General features: G+C 34.1%; 2 protein-coding genes across 3 annotated transcripts; both read left to right on the plus strand.

Annotated features, from left to right (window-relative positions):
- On the plus strand, window positions 1-9,025 carry LOC117117183 (zinc finger protein 345-like). Of its 2 annotated transcripts, none has more exons than XM_033261404.1 (3): window positions 1-187; window positions 3,843-3,947; window positions 6,607-9,025. In XM_033261404.1, exons 2-3 carry the CDS (start codon window positions 3,917-3,919, stop codon window positions 8,655-8,657), a joined length of 2,082 nt encoding a protein of 693 aa, XP_033117295.1. In that variant the 5' UTR covers window positions 1-187; window positions 3,843-3,916; the 3' UTR covers window positions 8,658-9,025. The 2 variants fall into 2 exon arrangements, with proteins under 2 accessions (XP_033117295.1, XP_033117296.1); XM_033261405.1 differs by having other exon boundaries at window positions 1-183.
- A 4,582-nt stretch (window positions 9,026-13,607) lies between these two features.
- Window positions 13,608-16,344, plus strand: LOC117117137 (zinc finger protein OZF-like). The gene is made up of 2 exons (XM_033261344.1): window positions 13,608-13,668; window positions 15,032-16,344. Exons 1-2 carry the CDS (start codon window positions 13,608-13,610, stop codon window positions 16,342-16,344), a joined length of 1,374 nt encoding a protein of 457 aa, XP_033117235.1.
- Window positions 16,345-20,137: the final 3,793 nt, after the last annotated feature.

Here is a 20,137-nt window from a genome sequence, read left to right on the forward strand (position 1 = left end):
TCGATGATGCAAAGATCTTATCCTTGACCCAAAGATCTTGACCTACCTACTTTTTTTGCAGGAAACACGTGAATTTAGGTTGAGGGCTTGGCTAGCTTGTTTCCTTCTGTTTCACACCCTTAAGAGCTAGCTACTGTATAGCCAAGGAGTTATAAGTTGCTATAACCAAGTTTGACATCATTTGTGAGTAAGTATTAATAAGGAATATAAAATAAATGCCGTTGGCCTAGAATAGACCTAGCCCCTATTCCTTGTTGTAAATTCGTAGTAGAGTAAAGTTAAAAGTAGGCCTAGGCCTAGCCTAGGTCTAAAGGCTAGCCGTAGGCCTAGTAGTAGTAGTAGTAGTAGTAGTAGTATTTTAGGCGGACTGTTTACTTACTTGCTTACTTGTTTCCCAGGAGGGTCTTATGTAATCTGATATTCCTGGGTATAGAAGCCAAGCAAAACGATGCTAATAATAGCATCAAATTTAATAAGCTAGTTTATGAGGTTCTGTCATCTGCACAATTAAAATCTTCACATATGCAGAAGCAGATCCAGGGTTTAAAAGAGGTGGGTTCAAAATGTTTCTAAAAAACCTCAAAATGAAAGCGGGGTGCAAGGTGCGGGGGTCCTCCCCGGGAAAATGTTTATTCCTAGATGGCAGAAAATGAGCTTTCCAGACTTCAGAGGAGTTTGGCCAAGAAATCTGTTGATGCATTTTGGAAAATAAGTTCCAATTTTGTTCACTCAGATTTTAATGAAAATTTGGCTTTGAACTAGACCTACTAAGGCCATGTAAAATTTAAAAATTAGTTAGCATCCTTATGTTATGGATTTTTATGTTAGGGAGGGAGGTTTGTTGTTTGTGTTTTTTTTCTTGTGCTAACATAAAGAAAGAGTTTCGCATAGAAAAACAGCAAAAGATAGAATTAGAAGCAGAAAACAACAGAGACCAAAATTGCATATACTAGAAGTTATTTAATTCATCTACAGCAAGCAGAAACTTTACCTGAATGAATGAATAATGAATAATGTATTTCTACATAGGCCTATATCACGCTCAATTCACTCCAACACAACAGGCATCATGGTTGCTATGTGGCTACAGTTTAAAACAACAGTAGAGCATAGAACTGCAAGTGTTTTGTAAAAAAAAAAAAATTATCAGGTCGGTGGCCTCTCTGATGGTAGGGAGGAGATGCCAACCAATTATTTTTTTTTACATGGCCTAATCTTAATATATAAACAAAAGTATTATACCATTTGCTCCATGATTATACATTAATTACTAGTCTAGCGATTTTCAGCACAAATTTGAGCTAGTTTATGAGGTATCATCTGCACAATCAAAAACTTCACAGTATGGCATGTGTCTTGAAACAAAAATAAGAACTAGGCCTATCGTAGACAATCCTATTTAAGGCCAGATAAAAATAATTGTTAGTTTCACGTCTGGCAATTAAAATTATTTTTCATGAGGGTATTTACTATTTGCACTATCCTACGTAAACAGGCTGGTAAATGGTAAAAATATAGTGGTTTTTTTTTATATAAAAGAAGTAAAATTTTTCTTTGTTTTACTGTATGTATTTCTGCCATTTATGTTCCCAACTCTTCTTAGGCTTTGACATTATTCTTTCAGATGTAGTCATTATTTTTATTGTCCGTGGAAAAAGGAATGTTTTTTGAAAAATGGTATAACAGTTAAAAAAAAAACTACAGTGGCGGATTCAAGAGGGGGAGGGTGGATGCCCACTAGACCACCAAGCTTACACTTGGTGACTAGTGTTGAATCCGATTCCCAAGTAGCAGCTCATTCCTGACATATTATCGTACCGAATACTCAGTACGTGCAATATTTGCAGGTAATTTGGGTAGGAATCGAACCCACAACTTCCAGGGCACCCAGAAAATAAACAAAAGAAACAAACATATCACTATGCCTTCACAACAAATCAATATGAAAGGGAAAGAAACAGGTGACTATTGGTACATACATATTCAAGTAAAGTTTCATGAAGAAAACTCCATACAGTATCCATTTACTGACTGTACAATTATTTGACATTATTATCTCTTCTGTTGTAGTGACAAAATTCTGTTGTATTTACGCTCGTTCTGGAGTGATAAGTCCATCGTACGACCGTGATGCGGTCACATGCAGAGCACATGTTCTAGCACGGAGTGTTCAGTATCGAAAGTTGCATTGTTGTGTCTAAAGGCTAACTCAGACAGCGTCGTACGACGCAGCCCGACGCAATTTGTTGTCGCGTCGGGTCTGTGTGAGTTAAATGCAGACGCGATGGTGTGCGTCGGGGGCAGTCGCATCGTAGAATATTAAACATGTTTAATATTTCTCACGACGGCTTAAGACTGTCCCCGACGATAAATCGGGTCGGGCTGTGTCGGCCAACGCTGTCTGAGTTGGCCTTTACTACCACACAATGGCTCAGTGTATTGTACTACTGTACAGTTGAAAATGAGTGCAGACTAACTTTACTAATTATAGTTTTAATTATAATAATAATTGTATTACTGTATATTCATACTAAATATTGTCCACATGGTTGAAAAATTAGCATGAATCAAAACCGTTGTTTTGTTAGTTTATCATCATGAACCGCAATCAAGGCCATCAATCCATGTGTCTGTGTGTTGCTGACATGCCCATTGCAAATAATGACAACCGAAATAAACAAGCAAGTAAAGTTTGTCTTGTATTATTGTTGATGACATTTTTTATTTCACTCATATCATGCACATTTAACCTAGCAAAAACACAATTAAGACTAGGGCTTTCTTGTCGACCTAGATAGAGTGAAAAGTATAGCAGATAATAAGTGACACACGAACACAGCTTCGTAACAAACTTCAGCACCTGTTTCAACGCAACACAATTCAATGTGAACGCAATGACAACGGGTAAAATGCGTTTTTTGCAATAATTTGTCTCGCACTGTACCGGTATGGTATCTGGCAGGATAAGCTTTACAGTGCTAGACCCATAGGCATGAGTCAGGACAGGTTTTACTTACTTTGGATACTTGGTAGATAGGCCCTCTATTCCTTCGGTAGGACCCTCAATCTTTTACAGGAATCTACACTGGGTGCCAAGATGACGCTCTCTGGTAATTTATTATTAAAAAGTTGTTTTCCAACTTCGGTTCTTTTAGATAAATTGCAGTATATTTTCATTGAATGCCCTCAGACCCGTTCTTGGAGCTTGAGAGAAGAATAAATCAGGAGAAGTTTTATATTTATTATGCAGGATCTTATACGATTCCAAAATATCGAATTCCTTTCTTCTGTCTATCAAGGGCCGAAAATTAATGTCATCAGGCCTGACATCATCTGGTACAGCGACGTTGCACCCTTTCTAAAAGATTAGTATATGTAACAGAGATAGGTGCGCAGACAGGTGAAGCATATTCTAAAGTTGGGCGAATATTAGTTTTTATATTTTATCGGCCACTGTGAAGGACAGATGAGAATATCTTGTACCAGTTTACTGGAGGGACCGTCAAGGGTCAAGTTAATTCACTTTTTGAAAATCAGTTTTCACTCCAATATTCATCTTTTGATGCATAAAATGGCCATGAAATACTTGAGTCACATAAAATCACTTGCATAATTTTAGGGTTCTATAGAAAAGGGTCTTTATAATAAAAGTTTGGGGAGCATATAGTCAACTTTCTTTCAAACCCTTGGGCTCATCTTGCATTTGGCATATAAACTTTGACAACAAATTTGTTCACAAACTACAAAGAACGCAACTAACTTACGTAATTTGCATTGCAAAGGTCTTAAGTACTGTACAGTACTTATTTATATATATATTATATATATATTTTTTTTTGCAGAAAATAAATCAGAAAACTTTAATAGTGAAGACATAAAAGACTGGCAGATATTTAGTTGGAAACTTATTTAGAGTATGTACCAGAATTCTGAAACAATGGCAGAAGGTGAGTCTTGATTCTGTAGCCTATCTATCGATGTGTAACTTCTTATCTTTGAACAAGAAGTAAATAAATTCTTATTTAAAACTAATCTATGTCACTATATTCAAAGCATTTCATCTGGTTCCATAAAAGTATAGTAGGAAAATAACCAATTAGTTGCTTACTTTTTAGCTGAAATCGTTGTTAAGGTAAGCTACTAATTGGTTTAACAAAACAGATACTGTAATATTCCTACTAATCTACACTAGATGACCAAAGCCAAAAATCGCAAAATAAATTGTAGTGCCCCAGTGCAGTGACATTTTGGATACAGGGTCAGTCAACAGTATGTATTTCAGTATAAACCAAGGCCTAGCCTAATTCTAGGATTCATTCCATCACTCAACCCATGCATTTTAGTTAGTAAAATGTTTATTCACATCGTTAAAATATCGTCTGGTATCAGATTCATAAATTAAAGCTTAAAAAGGAGTTCTAATGAAATATCTTTAATCTCCGTGGTTAAAATAATGTACAGTATATTTGCAAAAGAATTCTTTCCTTTCTAGATTTTCAAGATTTTGGGTTAGTTAGGCAAAAGTTTCCTATAGTTACTTCAGCATTTTCACTCGGGTGATAAGGAGCAGAATGCCCTCAACCAATATAAATGAAAAAACCATTCCTTCCATACTGATTAAAATATAGAGCTGAATTTCAGGAAAAAGGAAGTGAATGGTTAAGGTATCAAACTAATTTAAGCTTTCAAACATGCTCTTATACAATATGATACATGATACAATAGTTCTTGTCACTTCGAGGAAGAAAAAGAGTAATATTGTTTAGATGACCTGAAAAAACAAATGAAATCTGTGCCATCATGAAACAGATTATATGATAAAGAAACTTGGAGAAATTAACTGTGCTGTGAACCTGCTAGTAGGCAGAAAAGCAGATGATATTTTAGAAAAAGAAGGAAAATATAGTATTGTTTAATCTCCTGCATGGTGTAATACAACAATATATTAGAGGTCAGCAAATACAAATTTTCTCATGATTTTCAGCCATTAATTTGTATTACCATGATGCCGACTATGGTTTGATTGATTTTACTTGCACAAAAAGGATACAAAACCATAAAGTGAATTGGGCAGTACACAGAGAGATGGTCCCCATTGGGGGTAAGGATCGAAGCCCCCAGCCTCTCTGGCATTTGTAGCATTTTGTGATGTATTTTAATGTCTTTTTGGGCATAATTGAGTTCTTAATTTTGTATCGTGATTTGACAAAATAAGCGTATATTGTAATTAAGATACAGTAATGCTTCCTTCAAACTTAATTTCTTATTACACCTTGTTTCATTTTTATATTATAAAACAAATTATTAAATAAAGTTTGAAACGAAACAAAACAAAAACACAAAGCAACAAAATGTTTCTACTCTTTTTATAATTACTAATGTGTTATTGGTATTGTTAAAAAGATTACACTGAATTAAGAAAGTATTTAGTAATAATGTCGGTGTCATTTGATGTATTTTTTTCTAGATAACATTTAAAACCAATTAAAATCATGGTAACATTTAAAACCCTTTAATTCATCCTGTGCTATGTTCTGTACTATGCAGAAGAATGAGGCAAACATCAGTGAAATTTGATAAATCCAATGGCCTACAGTACCCCTTTTTACATATTTTCCTCAAATATTCAAAGATTTATATCTCATTAAGCACTTTTTATTTCATTTTTTAACCAAGTTTTTTGTCAAAGTTTAAGTATATTAAGAACAGTGTGATAATGTTTCTACTAGTGTTTATTGCACATTTTTCTCCTGTGTAGATACCAAAGTCTGTTTTAATGTTGCAATCCACTGGCACAAAAAGTTTTGCTCATCATAGTCATAAGCATGCACAGTAAAAAAACTTAGTAGTTAATTATTAAATTGCTCATGCATGTAATGGGGAAAAAAAATTACTTTTTGGGCGAATTCGCATAGAGTGGAAAAAAATGATGGCCATACGAGTACGAGGACACATTAGCGTCGGCACGTAAATAATAAGGAACAAAAAGAATGCACTGTATAGCTTCGTATACTGCAGAAACGTGCTGCCAGAATAATTACTGATTCTCATATAGAGAACCATCTGAGCCTCTTTTTAAGCAACTCAAAATACTCACGATCTTCATAAAATTCAAATAGCAAATTTTATGTAGGTATATTCATAAGAAACTTCCATTACCCATTTTAATCCTAACGATGGCCTTTATTATATTTTTTCCTTTCCGTTAAAATTGTTTCCATGTCATTGTCATTGTTGAATAAAGTTGAATGTTATTTATTTCGAATTACTGTAGTGTTTTTTTCACATTTGGGATAGAAAAATTAGTTTTTATTTTGTTTTACGACTAGGCATATCATAGGTTCATATGTGTACTTTTGTTGACCTAATTGGGTTTTACTTGCTGCCCTGCAAATTTTCCATTTTAGTACTAGGCAGGCCTAGGCGCAGGACTACACCAGCGGAAATATTTGCATTTTTGTGGGGGGGGGGGGGGGGCGGCCGCGGGGGGGGGGGGGGGTGCGGCCGCACTACCCGTACCTGACTATAAATTTTTATTTTTATCCATATCTGTAGGAACAACCTCTCGTAAAATTTTCCTAACATTCATTTATATGTATTTTCTAGACCAGTTGAGTAATAATATGCCAGTATTTCCATCAAAAGTAGTTCCTGGAAGATCATTTGTAACACCAAAGGAGAGTGATGATATTGTTCACCGTATCAAATTGGAGGAGAGTTGTTCGATTGGATACAATGATCAACAGTTTGAATTTGACAGTTTAAGGGATCATTTAGATACAGGCGAGATGCTTTGTAAATGTGAAGAAGGCCAAAGAAGACAACATTTATCAATACATACAGCAGAAACACCATATTCATGTAAAGATGGTGGAAAGAAATTTATTCAAAGTTACAAATTGCAAGCACATGTGAGGATGCATACAACAGAAACACCATATGAATGTGAACATTGTGGAAAAAAGTTTAATCAAAGTAACGACTTGAAAGAACATTTAAGGACACATACTGGAGAGACACCATATGAATGTGAACACTGTGAAAAGAAATTTAAATCTTGCATCAGTTTCTCAAGACATATGGAAATGCATACAAGTGAAACTCCATATGAATGTCAAAATTGTGGAAAGGCATTTATTAGAAGGAGCAATTTTAATAGACATTTAAGGATACATACGGGAGAGACACCATTTGAGTGTGAACATTGTGGAAAGAAATTTAGGCAAAGCTACAATTTGAAAGCACATTTAAGGACACATATTGAAGAGACACCATATGAGTGTGAACATTGTGGAAAGAAGTTCAACCACAATAAGAATTTGAAAGCACATTTTAAAAGAATACATACAGAAGAGACATATGAATGTGAACATTGTGGATTGAAGTTTAACCGAAGTAACAGTTGGAAAGCACATTTAAGGGCACACAGAGGAGAAACACCAAATGAATGTGAACATTGTGGAAAGACATTTACTCTTAAGGGCAATTTGAAAGCACATTTAATGACACATACTGGAGAGACACCATATGAGTGTAAACAATGTGGAAAGAAGTTTAACCGAAAAAACCATTTGAAGGCACATTTAAGGATACATACTGGAGAAACACCTTATGAATGTGATCATTGTGGAAAGAAATTTAAATCCAAAAGCAATTTCACAAGACATATAGTGATACATACAAGAGAAACCCCGTATGAATGTCGAAATTGTGGAAAGAAGTTTAACCGAAATGACAATTTAAAAGCGCATTTAAGGATACATACAGGAGAAACACCATATGAATGTGATAAGTGTGGACAGAAGTTTAACCAAAGTAAAAGTTTGAAGGCACATTTAAGGATACACACGAGAGAGTCACCATATGAATGCGATAATTGCGGAAAGAAGTTTAACCTAAGTAAAAGTTTGAAAGCCCATTTAAGGATACACACAAGAGAAACACTTCATGATTGTGAACATTGTGGAATGAAGTTTAACCGAACTGATTTGAAAGCACATTTAAAGATACACAGAGGAGAGATACTTTATGAATGTAAACATTGTGGAAAGAAATTTAATCAAAAAAGTGGTTTGAAAAGCCATTTAAGGATACATACAGCAGCGAAAGTATATGAGGGTAAGCATAGCGGAAATGAATCTAACCGAAGTAACTATTTTATTACACATTTTAGGATACACACAGGAAAAGCAGCTTATGAATGTGAAAATTGTGGAAAGAAGTTTAACCAAAGTAACAATTTGAAAGCACATTTAAGGACACACACTGGAGGAACACATGATGTTGAACATTGTGGAAAGACTTTTAACCAAAGTAACAATTTGAAAGCACATTTAAGGACACACACTGGAGGAACACATGATGTTGAACATTGTGGAAAGACTTTTAACCAAAGTAACAATTTGAAAGCACAATTAAGGGGACACACTGGAGACACACAGGATGTTGAACATTCTGGAAAGACTTTTAACCAAAGTAACAATTTGAAAGCACATTTAAGGACACACACTGGAGACACACAGGATGTTGAACATTGTGGAAAGACTTTTAATCAAAGTAACTATTTGAAAATGCATTTTAGGATACACACAGGAAAAAAGAGAGACCATATGAAATTGAAGATTGTGGGAAGAAATTCTAACAAAAAAAATATTTGAAAAAGCATTGATGGTACACACAGGAGAAACTCCATATGAATGTGAATATTGTGGAAAGAAATTTTGGCGAAGGAGTAAAATGAACGCACATTTGAGGATACACACTGGCAAGACCCCATATGAATGTGGAAATAAATATTTATTATTGGCAAAGGAGTAGCATAAATGCACATACTGAAGGGGAACCATATCATTGTATAACACCATATGATTGTAAACATCAGTATTTTATCAGAAAACAAAATTTGTGTGTTGTTAATATATTCGCATTCCAGTGTTATAGTTTTTGATATGTAGTCTTGAAGGTTGCACATCTACAAAAGAGGAATGTACTGTATGCCAAAATCTGTAGTGTCATGTCAGATAATAGTACCATGATAGTACCTACAGTACTAGAATTTTGTGTCGCCTTGCTGTGACTCTGACAATAAGTTGATAGATATTTTGACACTATATTGTTTATACAGTAAGTCAATCTTATGTCATCACCGCATCTTCCAATGTTATTTTATCTTCAACCAATTTTTCATTTGTGCATGGTTTGATCTTTCTTATGTTCGTGTGGAAAAGGCCACACACATCGGTGAATTCTATGCGGAAAGAGTAAACAAATATTTGCTCAATCATTGCTTTTTGACAAGTGGTAATTGAAAAAATTAAAAGCAATGTACTGTATATTAGAACCTGAAGAAAATCACTTCAGATTTAATACAGTATTATGTACAAAAAATTAAGGAATTTTTTGAATCAGTGGACCCTAATAAACTAAAAGAAACTTAACATTTAATATGAATATTTGAGGCCTATCTAGACTAATTTTAAAGGTGCAATTAACAAATTTAAATGCAGGCAGTAAGTAGGCCTAGCCTAGATCGATTAGTAGGCCTAGATCATCACACGATTTTGCCTGTCAGCACCAACACTAAAAATGTGATTATATCTCTCAAATGCTGGAAGAAACATGTGATTATAAAAATTAAATTAACATTAAAAGATAGCGATTGACTTATAAATCAATCAGAATTGTGCTTACTTATGATATACAAATATTCTAATTGCTTATATAATGTTGTGCAAGATTATATTGAATGTTTTAATTATGAAATAATGTTATTATAATTGATAAAAAAAAAAACAGTGGTTTCAGGGTGCCAATTATTTGCCTATAGTATAATTTACAGTCGTCATGGTGTAATCCCTATGTACATGATACAGTACAGGTAATTGTTGTTCTCAACCGGAACTTAAAATAATTATGCATAAAAGCTTCTACTGTACATTGTATGAAGTTTTTTTTGTAAGAACCAGCAATATAAATGCAAAACTTGGTAACAAATTATGCCTACCTGTATATTTATTTTTTTTAATTGGTACTTTCTATCTGGAGTGGATTCAAGGCTTTAAAAAATTTGAAGGTTGGAAAATATGTTTGTATACCAGTATTTTGAACCCTTTGAACCCGAAAGGCCGGAAAAACGGCCGTGCGCTTAAGCTGCAATAACCCTCAGGTGTCAGGTGATTACCCTGAATAACGTCACCTGTTGCAATAATAATCATATTCTTGTTGATTTTTAATTTTTATATCAACGTATTTTTCCATTTAATGTTTTTGTATGTGTATTTAAATTGTAATACAAACTATTTCAGCTCCTGCTCTGTTTATAATTTTATATTTTTTTATATATACAGAATAAATAATTAAATAAATATAGAATTATGTGGAATTTATAGAATTTTATAACAGGACCAGAATTTTTTTTTTCGAATTTTAAACATTCTATGGAACTTCCTCCATAAATTATGTAGAAATTCCTTAATATTTTAAAAGAATTCTATAGGGAATTGTAATGGCTAGATCCGGAGTTGATACAGTCAATTAAATTCTGTTCAGTTTCTTTTATTGCTATGAAATCCATGGTGAGCCAGTATCACAATTTTACAATCACAAATTCACTATATGCAAATACACAAAAAGATGACAGACTAACACATTGGAATACTGCAAAACCTTGAATAAAGTTCCTGGACTTTCTTTTTTTTTTTTTTGCGATCTTTGGATGGGCTTCTTTTCGAGGTAAGCTTATTTTTTTCAAGGCTACCTTTGCAAAATAAAGAGGCGGCTTTTTTTCAAAATGAATGCTGTAAATTTTGGGAATTACTACAATAAAACAATAAATAGGGCCAATGAACATCAGTCTGTATAATGAAGTCTATTACCTGGCATTAAATCACCTAATCTATTGTATTAAAGCAAGCATGTTTTTAATTTATTTTTGTTTCTTTGAAATTCATGTACAGTTTATGTATTGTATCATCTCAAAAAGAAGCCCATGGTTTCCTGAAAAGAAGACCATGTTTTGAAGGTGGGCTTCTTTTTGAGGCTACTTTGGAAACTAAATGGGAAAAAAAAATTAGCTTTTCTCTGATTAAGCCCATTGGGCTTCTGTTCATGTTTTTTACGGTATATAAAGAATTGGAAGAACAACACAATTGTAAGTCGATAAGCTGTTCGACAGTGGAGGAGCAAATGTCAGTTTATGACGTAAGCATTTTCATTTCCATGTAATTTATCTATCCCGAGCAGGCACAATTTCATTTTTTTTTTAATTTAAAAATAAAAGCTTATTAAGCTATCACTGTACACACAACTAGCAAAAGTAACAAAATAAATTTATAGGAGTGAAGAAATGCAATGATATTAAAGTTAATTTTTACAGCATATAAAATTCAATGTCTGTTTTCAGTAAAGGATCCTCTTTCAGTTGATGTTCATTCAGGCGTATAAAAATTTACTTGCGGAAGTTGTAACGCTTCTTATATCGGTGAAACTGGTCGCCATTTTAAAACACTTCTTAATGAACACTTTATCAACATAAACTTAAAGAAGTATTGCATATACAGTGGGAGCAGCTATCTCTTAATAGACAATTACGTAAATTTATCTCTGTCGTTCTGATTCATTTGCTCATCTTTATTCATGCATTTCTTCTCCTAGTATAGTTCAATTTCTTCAACATGAATGCTCTGCCTCCCATTTATTCTCATCTTTTATTTCTTCATCTTTATTCATGCCTTTTTTCATGCGCTTCAGTTCGCTTATTTACCATGAAATTTGATCACATTTGTTTACTCCTATAAATACTTTCAAGTGCTTATAAGCATTGGTACACCGAAGGTGGCAGTTGCACTGCTAATGGCTCAGATCTGTTTTGAAAGATGGGGGATGTATTTATTTTGTCTACTTCGTTTCCTGAAAATCTTATACTTTTTCTCATACTTCTCAAATGATAACAAAAGCATGCACACTCAAGGCAAGTATTACAGGTGATTCAGACATTAAACAGGTATCTTGCTGTGATAGACATACAGTAGCTCTTCTAATGCTGTACAGTGTTTTTTCGTTAAAACCTAGGTCATTTATGCAGTTCATTTCAACTAATATACTTTCAGGCATCATCTTTACTTTATGAAAATTCATTGCGGTCGAAATGATGGTAGGGGACAAACTCCCTTGGAAATATGTGGGAGGAGGGAACCCCTTAAAAATATGTTAAACAAGCTCATCCGAACTCGAACAGAAAGAAACCACTTAAAAATAAGGACAAATGAAATGTTACCCGAAAACAAATTTGATGTTGCATTTTTACATGTGTTCCAAGCTTATTTTCTTGTTACACAATTGCATTAAAGGTTTACAACCTCTCAATTTTGTCTTTTATCACATAAAATAAAGTAAATTTTCCTGGCGCCTTAGGCCCCTGGACACCTCAACCCTCTTGGTCTTGGCGCCCCCCCCGCCTAGTTGCATCTGCAAGGCTTGACCCCTCTCAAATTTTACCCTCTGGTGGTGCCCCTGAAAGAGACAGAAAATACCTCAAAAATTATATAAAATTTTGAATATCTTATTTAGTATGATCAAATGATTTATTGGCTTCCAACGAGGAACAAATCGAAGGCAATTAGTTTTTACCGATTTACAGACATTTTACTACAAAAATCTTTAAATCGATCACATTGAATTATTTAATTATACAAGTTAAATAATTCAAATGTGAAATTAAAATTTGTAGATGTTTGCCTCATGACTGATATCTTTAACTTTTAATTGTTTACTCCTTTAAACTGGTATTGTACTCTCTTTGTGTTTGTGTACATGCTAATAGTCTACCATTACTTTTTCCATGGTACTTCCTACCAGTATAATTAATCAATACTGTATGTGACTTCCTGTAGCAGGGCATTAATACTGTAGTATCAAACAAAGGGACCAGAATCAAGACAAGTAACAAAGCAAGCAGACTGTTTTGAAGCTACAAGGAGAGTCATTTATTTTTTATAAAGGTGAGTAGTTAATACAGTAAGTTTACTTGCCGTTAGCAACAACTTAACTAGAGGGGAGTTTATTTTCTATGAGATAAGTAGAACAAGCAGTAAGCAAGGCTGTTGCTCAAATTATATGTATGTATCAGAGGTGTACCTAAGGGTGTTTGAATTTGGGCATGGAGAGGGGCTGATGGGGGCTCCAGCTGGCAAAATGAGGTAATATGTAAGTGATATGTATGTTGATATTTGAGTATTTGGCAGCTGGTGATGCAAGCCCCTCATGACCTGATAGATACCACTGGCCGGTAAGGAAATTAAAATAACATTTTTCCTCTAGAATTGTTGGTTGAATTGGCAGAATTGTTGGTTGTCCCGGCTGTTTTGGCGTCTGTATAATATGGAAGTTTAAATGTGTTATTTGCATGCTCTCTGCAGTCTTACTGACTTTAATATAAAGTGTATTATAAAACACAACACATTTACTTTCCAATTTGCATGGCATTACATATCGCGGCCAAACTGATTCGCGGCTGACAAAAGGTGTGATCCATTATTTTCTTGCTTTCAGAAATTCACCTCTTCACCTCAAGGAAAAATTAAATGTGTGAAAATATTTGCAGCTACAGTATGTCAGAACAAGGAGCCAATTTGCCTTGCGCAATGAATACTAAAATTAAAGTTGAACCAGGTTAGTTCTATTTTTTTCATCATCATGACCAGAGATTACCGGACAAAAATGAAAATGTTCTTTTGCTTAGAGAAAAACTGTCTATGCCAGACACCACCTGGTATTTCTAAGTCAAGGTTTCGGGGCCAAGATTAAAAGATAGGGCAAGTTACATATCACTTATTTATGTAATTATGGTGGAAAACTTGCTACTACAATTACACTTGGTAAAAAAACTTTTCCCAAATCTGAATCTAGGTTTCATGGCTGGAATTTTTTTATACCATGTTACCACCACCTGTAAATGTTGATGATTATAAATAAAAATAAAGTTTTATTTTTGGCAATTAGCGTAACTGCCACCAAGAAAAAACACTGGAAATTTCAGAAAAAAATAAAACTTCTTCTTTATTTTTATTATGTCCTCTGCTGCCTTGAAATTTCCAAAGATAAGATATGTGTATTCTTCCTAATTATATCAATTTGAAGCATTTAACCATCCTATCAATTTTATTTTTATTTTCTCCGTCTGAATGTTTTTGGCAAAACTATTTGCTAAATAAGTAAACAAAATTTAATTTTTATTTTTATTCCGCCCTCCGATGATCTTTGATAAAATAAGTACGCAAAACGAGGAATAAAAAAAAGTCTCACCTAAGACAAGGAAATAGATAATGGAAATTATTATTTAGAAATGTCAAGAAAGTGTGTCTGATTAATTTTGAATATATTAAGAGACTGACATTCTTGTATTCGGATTGGATTCTGTTCCAAGCTTTTCCTCCAGCGATTCATTACAGAGCAGTTTGACATTGGGGGTGCAAGGTGCATTACCATTAAACAAAATAATTGGAAACTTCTTGATGAATGTAGCATGTATGATGTATAATATACATCATACATGATACATTCATCAAGAAGTTTTCAATTATTTTGTTTAATAAAGATCAATCCCACGATACTTTATAAAATTAAAATTATTTTAAATTTTTCTACAGTATAAGCATGTTTTATAACCTTAACAGACCCCCAACCCTAGGGACCCTCGAGACCATCGGCTCGGCCTAGCCTAAGCCAAGCCTAGCCTAGCCGGGCCCGACAAGACCAAGCCAGCCCAGCCCAAGATTGTTTTTATTTTTGTTATAGTTCCCCAAATTGAGACTCCATTGTCCATGCAAGGTAATGTTATATGGTTGCAATAGACAAAACATTTTTTTGTTGTAAATATGTATTCATAACATAAATTCCGAACAATTAATTTTATAAACGCAACATTGTTTTGTCGAGTGGTCTGTTCCTTTTATTCTCTATACATTTCATTTTCTGGAAAGACTCCTGTAATAATAATTCCAAACTAGCAACATTGTTTTTTTGTGTTTTCTAGGCCAATGCAGTGTTTTTGAGAACTATCCAAAAAGAGAAGATGATTATGGTTTTTTGAAAAACATTTTCTCAACAATTCCATTGAAAGCAGACCCTGCGATTTCATTTATAACAACTAAAAATGAGATTGAAAATAAGTGTATGGAATATGAGGATGATTGCAGAAATGTGTTCAGTAAAGAACAATACAAGTTTGACAGATTAAAGGAACATTTGAAAAAAAACAATGAACTTCTGGAAAATAAATGTGAACATTGTAAAGGAACCCATCTAGGTATCAAATTAGAAGAAGCACAATCTCAATGCCATTGTTTTGCAAAGGGATTTGATCACAGAAGTAAACCAGATAAACATTTGATAATACAAACAGGAAAGATGCCCAATGAATGTAAGAATTTGAACAAACATTTATGGAAACCTGCAGGAGAGGCATCATATGAATGTGAACATTGTGGAATGAAGATCAATCAAGGCAAGAGTTTGAAGATACAATTAAAGAAACATAAAGGACAAGTAGCATATGAATGTGAACAATGTGGAAAAATATTTACGCACAGGAACAGTTTGAAAACACACTTAAGGACACATACTGGAGAGAAGCCATATGAATGTGAATATTGTGGAAAGAGATTTAATCAAAGTGGCAGTTTCAATACACATTTAAGGATACATACAAAAGAGAGGCCATATGAATGTGAACATTGTGGAAAGAAGTGTATTACCAGTAGCTATTTGAAAATACATTTAAGGACACACACGGGAGAAAAACCGTATGAATGTGATCAATGTGGAAAGACGTTTAGAGCTTACCTCGGTTTTAGACAACATTTAATGGTACATACAGGTGAGAAACCACATGCATGTGAACATTGTGGAAGGAGGTTTATTCAAAGTGGCGATTTGAAAAAGCATTTAAGGATACACACAGGAGAGAGACCATTTGAATGTGAACATTGTGGAAAGAAATTCAAAAGACGTGGTACTATGAGAAAGCATGTAACCATGCATACAGACGAACCGAGTGAATGCAAAGAGTGTGGAAAGATATTTAAACAAAAAGAGTCTTATAAAAGACATATGCAGATACATGCAGGTGACGTACCGTATGAATGTGAACATTGTGGAAAGAAATTTCTTTATAAAGGCTCCTGGCAAGTACATTTAAGAATACATACAGGTGAGACTCCATATGAATGTAAACCATGTGGACGGAGATTTAAGGACATTTCCAGCTTGAGAAAACATTTGAAGAGTGTGCAGCACACACGAAGACTGGCATTTTTAACTAAAACTAGGTTGTACACACTTCAATGAAAGGTTTAGACCCAGCTTAACTTTGGTTTTATACCTCAAAAAATAATACTGAAAATTGTTGTTCTAAAAGAAAAAAACCTATGCTGAAACAGGCTTGAGCAAAAGTGGAAAGTAATATTAATAATCAAAGTACAATTATTACCTGAATGTCCAGCTGAACGTGAATATTGATGGAAGTGACACCATATAAATTTAAGTTTTGAAGATACAGTTAAGTCATTGGATGTTTTAGTGAATAATAATTTAATAATCCATATGGTTTTGAGATATTCTATTAATTTTCGTTTGGTACTTGGTATTACTATTTCCTTGCAATGTTTTTGTAAACCGTACTTTTGGCCAAATCACATTTCACACTTATGTATTTGTTGGTAAACGATCATAATGTTATAACTATTTCTGACATGTGAAATGTAATACAATGAACAGCTGTAGAGTTTGATGAAGTTACATGTTCAGGAACAAATTTTAAATCTCTTAATATTTTTAATATGATTTGTTATTGTTCTAAATTTAATTTCTTCATATACACTTTCTGTTTTGTCATAACCACACTAACCAAACACATTGTTGAAATAAAAAGATATTTTGAAATAGGAAAGTTTTTTTTTGTTGTGTTCTGCTTAAATTGGCTAGACTGTGTTTAAAAAGGCAATACTTTATTTATATCTTGTTTCGCAAACTTATTTTCTTTTAAATCATCCGAGGATTGCAGAATAAAACAAAAAAAATTGGGTTTTTAGTTCAGCAAATAGTTTTGCCAAAAACATCCAGATGCAGGAGAAAATAAAAATAAAATTTTATTGGTAAATGTAAACAGTGTAGTAATGGGATGGTTAAACGCTTTAAATTTATATAATTAGGAAGAAATATACATATCTTATTTTTGGTGTTTGCAGGGCAGTGTTGGGTGTAATAGAAATAAAGAAAAACTGGTTTTTTTCTGAAATTTTCATTTTTTTCTGTTGACAAGTGCGCTAATTTACCAAAAATAAAATGTTATTTTTATTCAAAATCACAATTATTGGCAGGCGACTGGTTCACTAAACAAAGGTATAAAAAGACAACAGCATATGTAAACATGTTTGTAGGACTTTTTTTTTTTGTTGTGATTGGTTGATCTCTGAAATGGCCATTATGAATCGAAAGTGTACAATTTTTAAAGAAATGTCTGTACATCATTAAAATAACTTTTAAATTTTAACCAAGAACAATACAACTAGATTTACCAGTACAGTAATATGTTTGTGTGAAAGAGTGTGTGAAAGAGTGTCTGAAGCGGGATTCGAACTTGCAACATCTCTCACAAGGTGAGGACCGTTAAACCATCTATACTGTATAGCCACAAACACGTACAAGTCTGCAACTCGAGGATGCACCCAAAAGGGATTGGTAAATTTAAAACAAGAAAAAAATAAGTTACGACATTACGACCGGAATCGCACGCTTTTCAGTGAGCCCAAAAATAGAACAAAGAAAGTACTTTAAAACTATTAACTACTAATCAATAAAGCCTACACCTTCAATCTAGGTTCCGAAAAACTGGAGGGCCTGTGACACAATTACTAATGTACGGGTACTAGTGAAAAATATCACGATTTCAGAGAGATACAAGAGCAGCTCATCCTTTATAGTGAGTTCATAAGAGAAAGTACTGTATAAAGGTTTAAACCCGGATCTTTGATTTTAAAGATCGTCGTCAGATTTTCATAATCAGGGAATTTTGGAGCGTAGCCCATGGTCTTCGAACGGAAGATTTCCCGCTGCTATGTAGGCGATTAGCGATCGATCGGTTGCCAAGGGCAACGAAGTAGACAAAGACAAAAGACAAATTTATCAGAATCATTTAAATTATCAAATGTGATGCTCCCTCGCTAATTAAATTAAATAATCCATTACGAAGATGGGAATAAACGGAACATTTGATAAGAAAATGACATTCATCTTTAATATCATTTGTACCACAGAAGGTACAAGTCCCGTTAGAAAGAGGAGTAACAGGAGAGGTATGGGGACCCTTTTCAACCATTAAGCCAACCAGAACAAAATTCTCATGTAATTTGTCATAAGTATGTATCTTGCATTTTTGTCTATAAGAGTATTTTTAGCAATAAAGTCAATGTCATTTTTAAATAAGATAACTACTCCTACTTATTACAGGTATGATAAAGCAGTTCGACAGATCATCTGCATTTGGGAACTTTTAAAAGCAAAAGTTAAAAGAATATTCAATAGAATACGGAAAAAACTAACAAAACGAATAAACATAACAAAAAAAATTAGAAAAATGACATCAGTATGTTTAACGAAAAATTTGACAAGTTTGACCTATACCGATGTTCACACTAAGGATTCAGGGGGGAACCATTCTGTTTTGATGTGAAGTTTTTGCTCAAAAGGTGTCAAAATATTAGTTAAAGGATTTTTGGTCCGCGCGAAGCGCTGACCCAGCGTCTCACTGCTGTTCTTGTTACCAAACCTTTAAAAGCGTCCAGCGTCGCAAGTTTTGAACGGATGTGCATGAAGTTTTGTTCACATAAACTAGAGGTGATTGGCACTAATGCACTTTCACACATAAATTTTAATTCTTAATTTTTTTACCCCAGTGTTCTTCTCACAATCACAACATGTAACAAAATGTTCACATGATTCAACCACTCACAAAGTACCTTTTTTTTTTACAGTTTGTTCAGAATCCTGAGTCATTTCGACCCGGGTCAGAAGTGGTCGCGCCCTATTGTTTGTAAAGCCTGCCGCACACGAGAGCTATCTGTTTACGCCAAGTGTCATTCGTGGCATTTGGCGTACGCACATAGCTCTCATGTGCGGTGCAATTTCAAACGTTTTTTGGCATTCGTGGCGCTTACGCCAAATATCTATCGTGTTTGATTTTTTTTGACATGCGAACCAAATTCATAGCGTGTGCGGCGAACAAAAGCTATCTGCTTACGACTTACGCATACTACGCATGCGTAACCATACGCCCACAGGGGCGGATCTGGGTCCACATTTTGGGGGGTGGGTTCAGACCTTTTTCATAAAAACCCTAAAAAGAAAGGGGATGGGGGTCATCTCCCGGGAAAATTTTGATTCTTAGATGGCAGGAAATGAGCTTTCCAGACTTCTGAGGTGTCTTTTAATGACTTTTAAGTTCTTCAAAATTCAAGGTTTCCCTCTCTTGAAAACGGTCAGGTAAACTTTTTCATTCTTATTATAGTAAATAGGCCCGTTATGTGTGTGTGTATACACACATACATAAAAAAAATAATGAGTAAGTTGCATACGTACGTATTCTTTTTATCCATGAATCGATAAATTAATAAAGGGGCTCCGAGGGTTTTCCCCGTGGGAAGTAATTCAAAAAACCCCAAAGAGAAAGAAATGAGCTTTCCCGACTTCTGAGGTGTCTTTTAATGACTTTTAAGTTCTTCAAATTTTAAGGTTTTCCCCCTCTTATCTTTAAAACGGTCAGGTAAACTATCTCATTCTTATTACAGTAAATACTAGTAACCCTATTATGTGTGTATATACAGTACATGACCAAGATTGAGTCGCTGCACACATAATTATTCTTTTTTCAATGAATCGATGAACCCCATAAAACGGGGATCGGAAGCCCTCCCCGGGAATATTTTGATTCTTTGATGGCAAGAAATGAGTTTCCCGACTTCTGAAGTTTCTTTTAATGACTTTTAAGTTTTTAAATTCAAGGTTTTCCCCTTTTGTAAACGGTCAGGTAATTTTTTCTCATTCTTATTACAGTAAATAGGCCTATGTGTGTACCGGTATACAG

The sequence above is a fragment of the Anneissia japonica genome, unplaced genomic scaffold (genome assembly GCF_011630105.1).
Source record: "Anneissia japonica isolate Jap-2015-1 unplaced genomic scaffold, ASM1163010v1 scaffold287835_len3118868_cov185, whole genome shotgun sequence".
Classification (NCBI taxonomy): Eukaryota; Metazoa; Echinodermata; class Crinoidea; order Comatulida; family Comatulidae; genus Anneissia; species Anneissia japonica.